This window comes from Mauremys reevesii, linkage group 2, assembly GCF_016161935.1.
Source record: "Mauremys reevesii isolate NIE-2019 linkage group 2, ASM1616193v1, whole genome shotgun sequence".
In the NCBI taxonomy this organism is placed as follows: domain Eukaryota; kingdom Metazoa; phylum Chordata; order Testudines; family Geoemydidae; genus Mauremys; species Mauremys reevesii.
The window spans coordinates 149,989,465-150,005,005 of NC_052624.1; the positions used below are offsets into that span (position 1 = coordinate 149,989,465).

At 45.0% G+C, this 15,541-nt stretch overlaps 1 protein-coding gene across 18 annotated transcripts in view; it reads left to right on the forward strand.

The window, feature by feature from the left end:
* The window catches only part of AAK1 (AP2 associated kinase 1), a 129,436-nt gene that overhangs the window by 86,816 nt on the left and 27,079 nt on the right, over positions 1 to 15,541 (forward strand). For 12 of the 18 annotated variants that reach the window (XM_039523764.1, XM_039523762.1, XM_039523761.1 and 9 more), the window contains exons 14-17: positions 624 to 853; positions 2,732 to 2,889; positions 4,399 to 4,515; positions 7,227 to 7,322. In XM_039523764.1, the coding sequence (XP_039379698.1) occupies positions 624 to 853; positions 2,732 to 2,889; positions 4,399 to 4,515; positions 7,227 to 7,322 (601 nt within the window). The remainder of the gene's footprint in view (positions 1 to 623; positions 854 to 2,731; positions 2,890 to 4,398; positions 4,516 to 7,226; positions 7,323 to 15,541) is intronic. The other 6 variants (XM_039523767.1, XM_039523771.1, XM_039523773.1 and 3 more) reach the window with 2 other exon arrangements.

Genomic DNA, 15,541 nt, shown 5'->3' on the forward strand with positions numbered 1-15,541 from the left:
TGTGAAACATTTTTAAATTCTTATTTCAAAGGCTTCAGAATTGACCCATCTTGTCTCCAATTTTTTATTGAAAATGAGGGCTTGAAACTGTACACAACCAGCCCAAATCAACTGAAGCATGTGGCTAGCTTGTGTTTTGGAAGAAATTTGTATCCTGAGCTGTGAAGAAACTATTAGAGCCAAGGTTTCTGTGGAAATCCCATTAAATCCATGAGGATCCAACCCCTGTTAAACAGCTAGCACTCTCAGATATTCTGCTCCTTAATCCTGTCCCGCTATAACCTCTAACCCGTCCATCCAGCCGACAAGACTTCTGGCCTCTCTAGTGTGAATTTTTTCTGCCTTGGTTGTGAACCATGATGCCTGGTTATGTGGTGGCTGCTATTTCTCTTTTAGCAGCAGACACCAAATCCATCTTCCCTCCCAGAGCTCCAGTGCAGCTCAGGAAAGTGTCACTTGCGATTATGTCTAAATGGGACCCTAATACTGTAGGTCAGTGAGGCTCTTTCAGTTTTCCCTTGCTCCATTATGCTGTGTGAGGTCAGGGCCCTGGAGTACAGTAATTCTTCAAACCCAGCCATTGCTTGTGGATGAGTAGCTTATACACTTGCTTCCCTTCCTAGAAGCAGGCCCCAATAAGGCAACAGCAAAAGCCTCAAACGACACCGCCTTCAGCTGTTCAGGGGCAAAAGCTGGGCTCCCTCACCCCTCCGTCCTCCCCCAAGACGCAGCGCGCGGGACACAGGAGGATTCTGAGTGACGTGACGCACAGCGCGGTTTTCGGGGTCCCAGTCAGCAAATCTACCCAGCTCCTGCAGGCAGCTGCTGCCGAGGCCAGTCTCAACAAGTCCAAGTAGGTGGCTGTTCATTTTATGATGGGTATGGAGGGAGGGGAGATGCTGTTTGCCCTACTCTTGAGTCACCAGCAGTGGCCAGGAAGGGATTTTTTTATTCTCCATTTTATTCTGTTTGCCCTACTCTTGAGTGGAATGCCCAGAAAGGTGAGATTAAGTCAGCAAATCTGGGACCCCAGTTTGGTATTCCCCCCCCCCCCTCCCGCACCCAACCACCATGCCCGAAAGCCTCCCCAAAGCCTCTTCCTTGCCCAGAGAATAAAAAAATTCCAACTGCTTCTGCTCTCTCGATGTGCCAAGCAAACTGGGCCCCCCCCACCCCCTATGGACTACACGGTGGGCAAGAAGGTTATCAGTAGCTCCTGGCTCTTGCTTTGCACAGGATCTCCAGCAATCCTTTGATATTATGAACATGGCACATGCAGCAATGCTTCCCCCAAAGAATCTGCTGTTTCATCCGTGCCATCAAACGAGTAAAATCGGGAGGCTTCCACATGGCCTGTTGGATACAGTCTTTTATTGCATGTTGCAATATGGCATTTCGACAGGGTTCCCTAACTCAGCGGTTTGCAGACGTCTTAAGCTGAGTGCCCCTCTCCCCCTTTCGAGTTATGATTTTTGGTTGAGCCCCCCCCAAACCCAGACAAAAATAGACACATGCAAAAGTATACTTCATAGCCTACTCAAACACCTAACAGAGACCTTAACGCCACTTTAATTTACCTACACCTGGAAGTTTCAAGTACACAGATACTGACTGGCACTGCTAAGGTTTCTTCAGCAGCAGACCAGGCTGCCCTGCTAGGGCAGGGCCAATTACTGCCCCTCCCCCCTCGAGTTTTCAGGGTGGGGGAAGGCGCGTGTGACGGTCTCTGGGCGCGGAGGCTGCCGGGAGCGGAAATCTGTTTGTTTGGCCATGGCAGATGTTGATGCTGGCCCGCTGAGGTGAGTCAGGGGGTGGAGGTTGCGCACCCTCCCCGCCATGTGGGGTTGGCACATGCTTCCAGGCATTGCTGCTCACCCTCCAAATGTTCCTCCGTGCCCCCCCACGGTTTGAAAACCTCTGCTCTAGCTGCACAAAGGCCCTAATACATGTCTATTTGTATCCCCGGTGCGAGTAGTACACTAGGCACTACACTGACAGGTCAGAAGAACCCAGTCCCTGCATCCCTGAACTCTAAATAGAACAGTGTACGTGCAACCCCTGGAGTACATGGGAGTGCTTGGCTCCCACCGTTTTGTTTACTTTGTTGTTTGCCCGTCTTTCCCAACCCCTCCACTCTCACTACCGGCACCCGCTGTGCAGCTGTTGGTTTAATGCCCTGTTCCCTCCCACCCCTTATTTTGTGGTCTCCTGGCTATTTCCAGGATACCAGATTAATGCCAGTGCCTATGAAGGTTATCAAGGACCTGCTTGTGACTTGGGTTGGGGGACGTGCATAGTGTGGGTTAAAAAGAAAAGCAACTTGTGCAAAAAGTTCACAGATGTTAAGGCCAGAAGGAGCCATTATGATCAGCTGGTCCCTCCTCCATTGCAGGGAGTCAGAGATTAAGGCTAGACGGGAGCACTAGGTTCTCTAGCTGATCTTCTTCTGTATGTCTTAGGCCACCAATACCACCCAGCACCTCCTCACTAAACCCACCAATGAAAAGGAGACCGCTTGGAGAATAAAAAAATCCCTTCCTGGCCACTGCTGGTGACTGGCTGAAGCAGGTGCTTTAACACAAGACACAAACTGGAAGTGAGCCCCAGGGCTGTTGAGCCCTGCCCCCCACTATCTCAAGCAACCCCTTCAACCAGTTGCGCTCAGGAAATTTCCAATTGACTTGCTTGGTTACTAACGTTCATGGTTTTTCATTGGGTGGGATGCTTCTAGGTCTGCATCCACGACACCGTCTGGCTCCCCTAGGACCTCACAGCAGAACGTCTACAATCCACCGGATGTCTCCACGTGGAACCCGTTCGATGACGATAACTTCTCCAAACTCACAGCAGAGGAGCTGCTGAACAAGGACTTTGCAAAACTGAGCGACGGTGAGTTCACCGGAGAGCTTCAGCGTCAGCTAGTGACTGGTGTTGTTCCCTTCTGGACCTGGGAAAGCGGGAATGGTGTAACGGTGGTGGGATGACAGCAGCTAGAGGCTTCTGAAATGTTCTAGTTACAGAGAGTTCTTGTGAGCGTGAGAACCCGCAGAACTAACCTGTTAACATTGTGCATCCATTAGCTTTGTCTCTTACTTTTATTGGGCATGTGGCTTCCTGCACAAGCCCTCCAGGATGTAATGTTTGTCTGCCACCCCTGCTCACCTCTGCTAGTGCCTTCCTCTCAGTGAGGTCAGGGAGAACACTCAAAGCTTAATGTAGTGCTCCCTATGAGTAAGGATGGTAGGCTCTTGGCCCTGATAAGCCTACCACGGTATATCCATTACATTGCTGCATAAAGATCTGCAGCACACAGATAAAGTTACATTGCTTCATTAACGATCTGGAGGATGGCATGGACTGCACCCTCAGCAAGTTTGCAGATGGCACTAAACTGGGAGGAGTGGCAGATATGCTGGAAGGCAGGGATAGGATACAGAGGGACCTAGATAAATTAGAGGTTTGGGCCAAAAGAAATTGGAAGTTCAACAAGGACAAGTGCAGAGTCCTGCACTTAGGACGGAAGAATCCCATGCACTGCTACAGATTAGGGACCGAGTGGCTTGGCAGTTGTTCTGCAGAAAAGGACCTGGGGGTTACAGTGGACGAGAAGCTGGATATGAGTCAACAGTGTGCCCTTGTTGCCAAGAAGGCTAACGGCATTTTGGGCTGTATAAGTAGGGACATTGCCAGCAGATTGAGGGATGTGATCATTCCCCTCCACTCAACATTGGTGAGGCCTCATCTGGAGTATTGTGTCCAGTTTTGGGCCCCACACTACAAGAAGGATGTGAAAAAATTGGAAAGAGTCCGGCGGAGGGCAACCAAAATGATTAGGGGGCTGGAGCACATGACTTATGAGGAGAGGCTGAGGGAACTGGGATTGTTTAGTCTGCCCAAGAGAAGAATGGGGGGGGATTTGATTGCAGCCTTCAACTATCTGAAAGGGGGTTCCAAAGAGGATGGATCTAGACTGTTCTCAGTGGTAGCAGATGAGAGAACAAGGAGTAATGGTCTCAAGTTGCAGTGGGGGAGGTTTAGATTGGATATTAGGAAAAACTTTTTAACTAGGAGGATGGTGAAGCACTGGAATGGGTTCCTAGGGTGGTGGTGGAATCTCCTTTCTTAGAGGTTTTTAAGATCAGGCTTGACAAAGCCCTGGCTGGGATGATTTGGTTGGGGATTGGTCCTGCTTTGAGCAGGGGGTTGGACTAGATGACCTCCTGAGGTCCCTTCCAACCCTATCTTCTATGAGTCTATGAATGATGGCTTGCAAGAAGTATGAGTAAAAAATAATGTTCTGCCATGGTATTTTAAAGCTGTTTAAATAGAGAAAAGTAGATCAGCTTCAAAATGGGAGCAATCTACTGTTGAGTGTAACCTGACATTCTGGAATTTCAGGTAAACCTCCAGAGAAGCTTGGCAGCTCCACAGAGAATTTGATTCCAGGCTTTCAACCAGCTCCCTCTACAACACAGGCAGATGCTTTCGGTTCTTCTTCCTTTACAGCTGCATCAGGTAAGCATGTGAGCATACCCGGAAAGAGCCTCCCTTTGAGATAATACAGGTGGTCGTGGCTTTTTCACAGCCTTCTGGAGGCCCAGATCCATTTGACTGACCTTGTTTCTTCAGCCAGTCGCCTCTTTGGGTATCTCCAGTAGCAAATACAGAACAGATGTGATACCTTTTAATTGAAAAAGGATGGCAGGAGGGACACATGTACTGAGAGATGCCCTGTAATGAAAGACTTCCGCCTGGGAAACCCGTTTAGTTAATCTCAGGTGGCTAATGGACCAGAATGAATGGATGCTGTGAGGTAGCTCTTTGGGGAAGTTAGACACTGAATAAATCCCTTAATCTATAGGAAGGTCAGCCTCTCCCTACTAACCATCATGCATCATACAGTAGATGTTCTGCACTCGAAGACGTAGTCTGGAATCGATGGGGTCAGGGGAATTTGTTGGTCAAAACTTGCCTGACTCCTTGAGATGTGCCAGGTGATTCCACTTTGAGTGGCTATGATGGGATATGATCATAGAAATATAGGGCTGAAAGACACCTTCAGAGGTGATCTAGTCTATCCCCTCCACGCTGAGGCAGGACTAAATCTACCTAGATCATCCCTGAGGGGTGTTAGTTTAACCCTGTCATTAAAAAGCTTCAGTGACTGAGATTTCACAACCGCCCATGGTAACCTGTTCCAGTGCTTACATATACACTACAGAAATGATGTGGACAAATTGGAGAGAGTCCAGCAGAGGGCAACGAAAATGATTAGGAGGCTGAGGCACATGACTTACAAGGAGAGGCTGAGGGAACTGGGCTTGTTTAGTCCTCAGAAGCGAAGAGTGAAGTGGGGATTTGATAGCAGCTTTCAACTATCTGAAGGGGGTTCCAAAGAGGGTGGAGCTCGGCTGTTCTCAGTGGTGGCAGATGACTGAACAAGGAGCAATGGTCTCAAGTTGCAGTGGGGGAGATCTAGGTTAGATATCAGGAAACACTATTTCACTAGGAGGGTGGTGAAGCACTGGAACGGGTTACCTAGGGAGGTGGTGAAATCTCCTTCCTTTGAGGTTTTTAAGGTCAGGCTTGACAAATTCCTGGCTGGGATGATTTAGTTGGGGTTGGTCCTGCTTTGAGCAGGGGATTGGACTAGATGACCTCCTAAAGTCTCTTCCAATCCTAATCTTCTGTGATACTTCTAGTTAGAAGACTTTCCTAATATGTAACCTAAACCTCCCTTGCTGTGAGCATGTGGAATGTGCTAATGGGAGAACCAGGTTATGGGGCTGGGTCAGACTTTAGATCACCTGAGAATCTTAATTACTCAGGAGGAAGAAAACAAAGACGTCCATTTTAAGATTTCTAAATAGAAGTGGAACTTAGAAAAGCTTATAATAGAGCTCAGTAGCTTTGCAGTGGCTTGTACCCGCTAGCTAGAGAGCTGCGGAATAACTGGAAGACGCTTTAGTGAGTTAACTTTCTCTAGCCACTCGACACAATCTGGGTCAGACTTGCCGCTGGTGTCAATGAATGTTGCTGCATCGACTTTAACGGAGAAATGCCAATTTATACCAATTGAGGTGCTGGTCCTCTACGTTTATTTAAATGCCCTAACACACATCCTGTAAGGCCGTGTCCTTCCAGGTACAAAGTGTCCTTAATTCCCCTGGAGCCAAAAGCTTATAGACTTTTTCCCTTGACACTGTAGCTTGCTCAGCCCTCTGAACACAGGTATGAGTGTAATATTCTCCCACTTTGAAGGGTTGGGAGGTGTTGGCTCAATGTCTTCTCTACATCATTGGAAATTCTTGATTGAAAAGTGCTGTAAACAAGCTTAGTATTAATATTACAAGAGGAAGCAGGGTCTTGTGGGTAAAGCACTGAACTGGGACTCAGGAGACCTTGGTTTAATTCCCAGCTCTGCTGCTGCGCAGATACTGGGTGATTTTCTTTATTTACTTCATTTCCTCCATCTGTACAATTTGGATAATAACTTCCCTTGTCCCCCTTTTTTGTCTTCGATCCATAGAATGTAAACTCTTCAGGGCAGAAACTCTCCAGGGCTGTACAAACAGAAAGCATGATCTGGGCTACTACAATACAAATAAAGAATTGGCATTGTTCTGTGGATCTCTTTTGCGCTCTATAAGTTTCCTACCTCCATAGACTTTTCCCTGCACTAAGATCTGTTTTGTTTTGGGCATGCCTCTCAGAAGTTTTGTTGGTGCTTCCACCAGGATTGGAAACCTCTATCTCTTTTCCTTCTTTGCTCTTAAGTGAGTGCTAATGAGGGAGTGAATTTGCTTGCGTTTCTCAGTGCATGAGAAGCATACGATGGCATAATAGTGTGAATTCGGGGCCGGGGGTGAAGCAGTCCGGTTCAGTGGTTTTGGCACTGGATTGGGGTTCAGCAGACCAGGCTTCTATTCCCAGCTCCAATGCTGGGTGACCTTGGGCAAGTCACTTCATCGCTCTGTGCCTCAGTTTCCCACCTGTAAAATGGGGATAATAGTACCTCCTTTGAAAAGCACTTTGAGATGTATAGATTAAAAGTGCAATGGATCTGCTCCATGGTGGTCTTATTACTAACTTTTTTCCATAACACAATAAGCTTGTTTCCCTAGGCATGGCTTAAATCTTTTATGATCTATCTGTCTCAGTGCTGCATCTCTTCTGCTTGACATCTTTTTCTTTCTCTCTCCTCTTGTTTCTCGCTGCCTGTCCAGCTGAAAAAACAAAAGACATCCTGAGTCTGGACACTAGCCCTCCGCTTCTGGCTGTGCCTGATCCTTTCATTCCTCTTCCGTTATCCGACACACCAGGTAACCAGAACAGAATGTGCAGTTTTAATATCAATATTTGTCACTTTCCGATTTGTGCCTTGGGGAAACTTGAAAATTGGGGCCTATATCAAAAGGTTGTAGGATTTGAGTGACAGATGCTCCTCAGCTTTTGGAAAATGGGGCCCTAGTGGGGATGTGTGGGGCGGGGGGGGATGGATATACATCCCCTAGCACAATGGAGTTCTTATTCCTGATTCAATCCTTGGGTGCTATTGAGATATTATTACTACTAATAATAATGGAATTTTTCTCTATAACATATTTCAAGGGTTCAGCGTATACAATAATTTAAAGAATACTCTGGTATTTAATCATATTTTTTAAGGATACTTTAGAGCCATCTCAGACTTCTGGATATTAAACTCGAACCTTCTCCACAAGACAGTCGATTTTTTTTTTTTGATTTTTTTTTTTTTGGCTCATTACAGCAGAACTAGTGCTAACCAAAGATGTTACTCTTGGTTTCTGTGTCACCCACTGGTCAGTCTGTATTCTAGATCCCTGTCTCTGCCCAATCCAGAGGATGCAAGGCTGTTAATAGAGCCAGGTTCTATAGCTGGGCCCTACAGCTCAAGCAGTGACCGCACGTTCTTTTAGGTCACTTTCAGGGCTTAAATTTTGGGCCATGCAACCTTAATGCTGCAACAGAAATAAATATTTCTCCAAACCCTGCCTTTCCTACATGAGCACACATCAAGAGTTGATACTCCATTCTATTAGGGGATCCCCTTGTGTTTTCCTTTTTTCCCCAAATGCTATTGGAAGCATTTTTCTTTCTTGGCCTGTCAGCCTGAAGCAGTTGCTAAACTCCCTGTCCAGTACGCACAACACAAATGGCAGGGGCTAGCATGCTGAGCCAGCTCTTTTTCATATTACTTATTGAATTTCCATGCAGCAAGCAGCATTGGTAGATTTAGCTGCAGGCAGCTCTTAAGTCTCTTTATAGAAACCATTAAAAGGAAATTGCCCTTGGATGACAATAATCAGAGGAGGATTTGTCTGTAGTTTGAGCTGTTGGACTGTGCTAGCCCTATATATGGCATATATTTAAAGCTACAGCCTTCACTAATCCATTGCATGCATGTATGAAGTTATAGGTGTACGTGTTTGCAGGATGCATGCTCCGGTAGGCATCTGGTGCTCAAGCTACTGGAACAGTTACGTTCAGACAACAGTGACTTCTTCTCTCTGACTTTCATGGCAAATTTGCTCAGGTCATGTGCTTCTGGATTTTTTTCTATCTGCTTCTGGCACAAACTCATCCTGCGATTTGAAAATGGAGATGACTGCCCATGTCTCTAAAGTCAGCAGAGAAGAGAATTGTGGACTTGAACATGGCTGTCAACTTCACAGAGCCATCAGGCAGGACACACCCTGCTTGCTCTCCCATACCTGTATTGCCTCTGCAGTACTTCCTGCAAAAACATGTCTGCTAAGCATAGGTGGCTTAGGCATGAGGGGAGTGGATACATCTAGTTGGAAGACAACCGTTTTATAGAGTCCCTTTTGTCAAGTAGAGCCAGACTTGTGCTACCTGTAGGCATCTGTTTGTGTATAAATCTCTTTAAATGTGTGTGGACAAATTGCTTTAGAACTCCTTATTTGACTGCAAGAGAGTCTGGTTACATACTTCGTACTGAGTTAGTTTAACTTTTCTGGCGAGGGTCAGTTGGAGAGCACAGCCACTTGATAAATATTTGCTTTAAATTAATGTCTGCTAATTTTTTTTTCCAAAAGGGGTGGGAAGCAGGGAGAGTACAGCAAATATTGGTCAGCTGTAGAATATTTGTTTTAACCACCTTGCTTGCTTGGTCCACCAGTAGATTTTGATCGGAGGCCTTCAGCACTGAAAGCATGAGCCTCTACCACTTGTGCTGCAGGAATAACTCTACTGCGCTGCTTCTTCAGGTGTCGCCCCCTAATCCGCCTCCCATTCTCACCCAAAACTCTCTCCTTTGAGTGGAGTGGTGCTTTAAACCCAAACTAGCTGGCCTGGCTGGTGTGTCTACACTGTATCTGGGAATGAGCCTCCCAGCCCGAGTCCACAGACGTCTGTTGGTGAGGCTTATGCAGTGTAAACGTTGTGGCTTGGGTTTGGGGGTGGGGTGGGCTTGACAACACCAGCCCAAGCCACATCACCACCTCAAAGTTTATGTAGACATAGCCGCTAAGGGTTAGAGTCCGGGTACTGCTTTCACGTGGGCTGGATTGTGCCCACTTTGCAGTGAGGATGTAGGCTAAACTGCTTGAGTCCTTCTAGTCCCCCAACAACTTGCCACAATTTCTCTGTGTTCCCGGAAGGACAAACAAGTTCTCCCACAATTCACTGGCAAAGAATCACGGAGCGGCTCAGCTCACCGTAGCTCAATGAATAATGGGATGTGCCCCCGGATGTCCCAGCAACATACACAGGGGAATGCAGCACCAGGGAGGACCCAGTAAATCGGGTAGGGCTTTGCAGTGTAGCTGCTCCTGCCTGGGCTCCTCGGTTAACTTGGATTCTGATCACCTGAGTTAACTCTGCCGTGAAGACATGGCCTTAGATAGCCAGTGTAGAGTACTCTTCTCTTCTTTTCTCTCATGGATCAGCCCCAGGGATGTACAGTCTCCTAATTGAGGGGTTTTGTTTTCATTTCAGTGACTTAACATTAAGAATGTTTCCTCAAATTAGGAATAGTTCTAGGGAAAATGGGGTACAGTGTCCAGTGGAGATAAAAATTAAAGCAACAGTCTAGTGGAAATTGGATTTTCTTTAACACGTCCTTTTTTATTCTGCACAATCACTAATGGAAATGTAACTGGTAAGAGAGGCTGGCAAGTGAGGTATAAAAATACAGCAAAACATCTGTTAAAATACTGGAAAATGAAATATTCATGCTGAAAAGGTTTTTCTTTGTGCCTGTGTAGGGAAGTGAGCCAAGTTTTTTCTTAATAAGCTTATTCCAGGCTTCACTGCTGATTAATCATAATGGAATGGTTGATCAGAATGCTAATTTTTCTGCTGCGTGTGGCTATTTGATTCCTATCAGTACAAATCTAGCTTACAGTGAACAAGTAGCCACTGTATTATTGGAAGTGAATTTTTGCACAAGATAGTCTGGAAGCCATAAATTAAACTGAGTTATGAAACTTGAAGGTAGATTTTGCTTCATTTGGTGGGGGGAGGGGGGGGGAATTCCTCCTCTGCAATAAACTCACATCAGTTTCTTTACATGTGACCTGTATATACAGTTTGAGTGTATGCATCTTTCTCTTTTGCCTAACGGTCTGTTTCAAAACAGCCCTTAAGACTCGATTTAGCAAAGTACTTATGCTCATGCTTAATTTCAAGCATGTGAACAATCCTTTTTAAGCACGTTCTTTGCTGAATAGGGACAAACTTCTGGACGTGCTTACGTTTAAGCACCGGAATGAGGGCCTTAGTTCCATAGTCACACAATATTAGGGCATATTGGAATGTTTATGCATATCTTTACTGAACGCACATACCCAGATGTACAAGCGTTTATGAATATGTGAAATAGGAGGCTACTGAAATGCTTTTCCAAATTTTGTTCATTTGTTATTTTCCCCTTTCTCTCTAGTTCTCCCTTCCCTCCAATTTTGGCACTGAAAAAAGTGTAGAGGGGAGTGCTGGCGTGTGAGGGGAAACAATAACTGATAAAATGGAAACTGAAGAGTTTTGGGGTTTCTTATTTGTCATCAAAAGACTGTAAAAATTCTGGGGGAACAAATTTTATTTTTTTTAAGGCTACTTTCATTGGAAGGGAGGGCAGTGGTTTGAACAAAACATTTTGACCGGTCCCAGTGATAAATGTAAGAGATTCAGTGTCTTGGGTCATACTGACACAATCCAAGCTATAGTAATTCAGGACTGAAATACAGTCACCTGATTATCAGTGGTCTCTTGTGAGCATGAATGGGACTAGAACTTTAGCTAGGGTAATTCTTACTCAAAGGCATGGGTTGAATCGTATTTCTCCTCCAAAATGAATTTCCCACCCCCAGCCATGCTGTATTGGCAGGGATCTTGGCTTATTTTCTCCTTTCTCTGTGGAGTTGAATGATCTGTTAGGGTCAGGTCAGTGGTTACAGTAGATTGAAACAAGGGGGCGTGGGGGAGTTCTCAAGGAACAGTCCAGGTGGAGAGAGCAGGGGTAGCATACCTCTGCTTACAGAAGAGAAAGGGGAGCTGCACTCCTGCACGCCCCCTCTCCTCACACTGCATTCTACTCCTGGTTGACTTCTTGTGACTGCAAGATAGTGGGCATTGATGGACCTCAGCCTTTATCTTCAGTCTTAAGTACCCTCTATCCTGGGAATATAAGAGTATTGTCCATCCATAAAGGATAATGAGGGTTTTTTTGTTTTTCCCCCAAACCTGCCACTTTCTTAGGGCATAGTTTTAATTTCATACAGTAACTCACCTTCCCACAAAATGACACCAACTAAATTCTGCCTCTAGATACATATTTATTTGCATTATAGTACAGGCCTTAACTGCTAACAGGGTTCTTTGTTGTACAAGGTACTTGAGAAAACATAGTAGGAGAGAGTCACTGCCCCGAAGCGCTTACAATCTAAATAGGCAAGAGTGGTTCAGAAAAAGTAGGCAAAGAGAGAATACACGTGCCACCTGTATCCATGAGCAGAACTGGATCGGATTCCCAGTGTTGATTAAGATTCCTATATGGCCCAACAAGTGTTGCTTTTTAAAGAGAAATTACCCACCATATAGCTCTTGAAGGCTTACAGCTAACTGTTCACAAATATCTTCTGCCTTTTTTCAAATAAGTAGACAGGCTCTCTTCCCTGTCTGTTCTTCCCCTGCCTCCATAGTGTTTTCTTATCCCAAGAGGTGTGTCAAAGCAACAGTCTCACCTTTGTGACCACCGCTGTTCTGAGACGATACAGCTAGCTGGCAACTGAATTGCAATTGTGTTTGCGCCCCCAGTACTGCCAACCCCAGTGTGGGGAAAAATCAAGAGTTATGCGCCCCACTGCACAAAATCAGGATTGGCTTTAAAATTGAGATTTTTAAGCAATAACAAATGTTGGGTTCTTCTTATTTGCCCTCTGGGTTTTGAGCCTTGAGTTGAGAGACCTGCAATGATAAGACTCCAGGAGCCTGAAAAAAAGGCCAAGAATCATGAGACTTGCTAAAGTTGGCAAAACTGGAGCCAAAAGCATAGGGAGCAGGCTTTCGAAGCTGCTTAAAGCCTTGTCTAAACACAGATGTGGTAGTGCTAGCCTGGTTCGACAAGGCAGTACAACCGCACTAGTGTGGGCACAGTTACTCATGTATAAAGATGCCTTCTATTGCTGTAGCTTATTTCCCCTTCCTCTATGGGAATAGGATGTATTGATGTAAAGCACCTTCATACTGGCATAAGTGCATCTACACTGGGGTTGTACCAGTGTAACTATTCTGGTAGAGAAATTGCACCCCCAAGCAACATAACTATACCAGTACAAACACTGTATAGGTCAGGCCTAAGGGACTGGGATGCTCAATTTCCATTAAAAGCTTAGTGACTTGTACTAAGACCACTAGGAGACTGAAAAACCCACCTTCCATAGCTAAGGAACTGCTTTCTATTTATTACACCTCACCCATCTAATTTCTTATAACATAAACATCTCTTTTTTTTTTCTTTTAAATATCACTGAATTTTTTTTTCCTGTGCAATATCCAATATTTATTAATTCAGGTCTGCAGAAACTCCATTAGGAGCATTAAAGTCCAGGCCCATCCTTTGATTAGTCAGAGCCTTCTGAGGCTGAATAATTAGAAGTTTTTCTTTCATCTTTAATACTTTAATCAATAGGAAGAAATCTTCCTGAGTGACTACTCTATTTACTTCAGTTATTCCCCCCCACCCCACCTCCACCCCCCCGGTGTCACAGTTGATTTGGCAGGATTTTTACAACCTTGTTTTTCTTTCTCAGTTGACATCAGAAGAAAAGGACTCTGCTGTGTGCTCTATTGAATTATCTTTCTTTTTGCTTTTCCTCCATGGTACGAGAGTGAGTAACATTCCTGTCGCGTGCAGTGCCTGGCTATAGAGATCTTGGCTTTGAGATGTTGCAGCTTGATTGTTCAGAGTGGTATTGAACTATTGTGGGCCATAGTAGAGAAGTGTGGTTTGGTTTGGTTTTTCTTCCTTCCCTGCTTAATTTGAAAGTCTCTTAGGAATCCTCCTTTACTCTCTCTACCTAATGGACTGCTCCAGTTAAAGGCCCATCAGCCTCTCTAATTCCTAGGGTTTTGTAACCGCACTCTTTAAACTGGCTGCTAAGCCAGGACATTCCAGGGTCAGATTACCAAACATGGATGCAATTTACAAGCCTGAAAAAAATTTGCCTTCAGCAGTTGCAGATGGAAAATCCCTGATTCATGCCAATGGACTAACTGCAGACCTGAAGTTCCTGACTTGCATACACATGATCGGATATGGATTTGGGGACACAGGCCAAATTGTTCAGGCTGAATTTTCTAATGTTGTGTTCCCAAATCAATATTTGGTGCCTGATTCTGCTCTTACACTGATGTAAGTCTGCAACTGCTCTGGGCTCCAGTATCCATTTTACACTGATGTGAGAGGAGAAGCAGGCGTTTTAGCTGCTGAATAAGTGACCTCGCTTTCAAAGAGATTGAGCAACCAGCATCTCTCATTGACTTCAATGTTCAGCACCTTTGAAATGATGTGCCAGGGTCCTCAAATGTAGGTGACTGGTGGACACACTGCTTTCTATGCAACATGCTTCTTGCCTCATACTCAAAAGGAAACACAGCAGCAGCTTTAAATGGTCTCTCTTCCCCACCCCCACCCCCTTAATGCTTGTTGTCACTAGCTTAAATGATATGTAAATAGTAATGCTCACGCAGAATTTCAGTTTCCTGTAGCAGCTCCAGAAAAAGGGTCTGACAATGTGAGGGGTTGGGGTTGTTGTTTTTATTTATTTATTTATTTATTTATTTAAATAATTCTCTTTGGCCAACTCTGGCAAGATGTGCATGAACACTTGAGGATACAATTTGCTTACCCAGCCAGCAACCTTGATCATGTAAAAGCAAGGCCAGTCGCAGTAACATTAAGAATCACCCTCCTGCCACCAGGAATGAAAACTGGCAACATTGAAACCAACCAGAAAATAAATAGTCAGGCCTAAGCTGAAGCAAATCAAAATCACTTACGCTGTGATTGGAAGACTTAGACCAATGGTTCTCAGACTTTTGTATTGGTGACCCCTTTCACACAGCAAACCTCTGAGTGCGACCCCCCCCCCCTTACAAATTAAAAACACTTTTTTTTAATATTATAAATGCTGGAAGCAAAGCAGGTTTTGGGGTGGAGACTGACAGTTCACTACCCCACGTAATAACCTTGTGGCTCCCTGATGGATCATGACCCCCAGTTTGAGAACCCCTGACGTAGACTGTTCATCAAGCTTTGGTAGCCCATCGTGGGGTGGGGATCCTGAGATGAGAGCACAGTGCTCAGCTCCAGAAAAGACAGCAAAAGCCTTCTAGCCAGAAGCTAAATGTGAAGGTCCAGTAGTAAATATCCAAGGAGCTGAATGGTGTAGGAACCCTTTAGGAGTCCCTCAGCAACCATAGCCAGAAGACAGGCCCAACCCATAGGGTCCAGTTGGTATTTGTGAACATTACCTGCCCTTGGATTCATCCGTGCCCCTCACCTAATCTTAATTTCCATAGTGGAATATGGGTAAAAAGATCGGTGATAGCTCAGCCTATTGAAATTTCTCAATTATCACCAGTTCCTTGCATTGCACCCATAAACAAGGACCCTGTATTAGGTGTGCATGACAGCTAACACCACTCCAGTGTCCGTTCCAGTTGTGCAGTTGTTCAAGGGTATCCTTAGTAATCACACTTCAGTGATAAAACCTGAGAAGTGACACAGGCACAGATGGACTTTACATGATAGTTACACCAGTGCACGCTGTGTTGGAAAGATTCCCCATTACATTTTCAGCTACAAAACTATAAAAACCAGAATTTAACATAGAGCTTGCAATAATGAGCCTTGATTCTGTAACACAAAAATTTCAGTGACTTCTGTTTTTACATTAGACTTGCTATTTTTCATGTAACTTAACTTACCTTTTTAGTCCCTTAGAATAAGAATGTTTAACTAAACCTTTAAGTAACTAAAATGTTTGCGCTAAAGTTT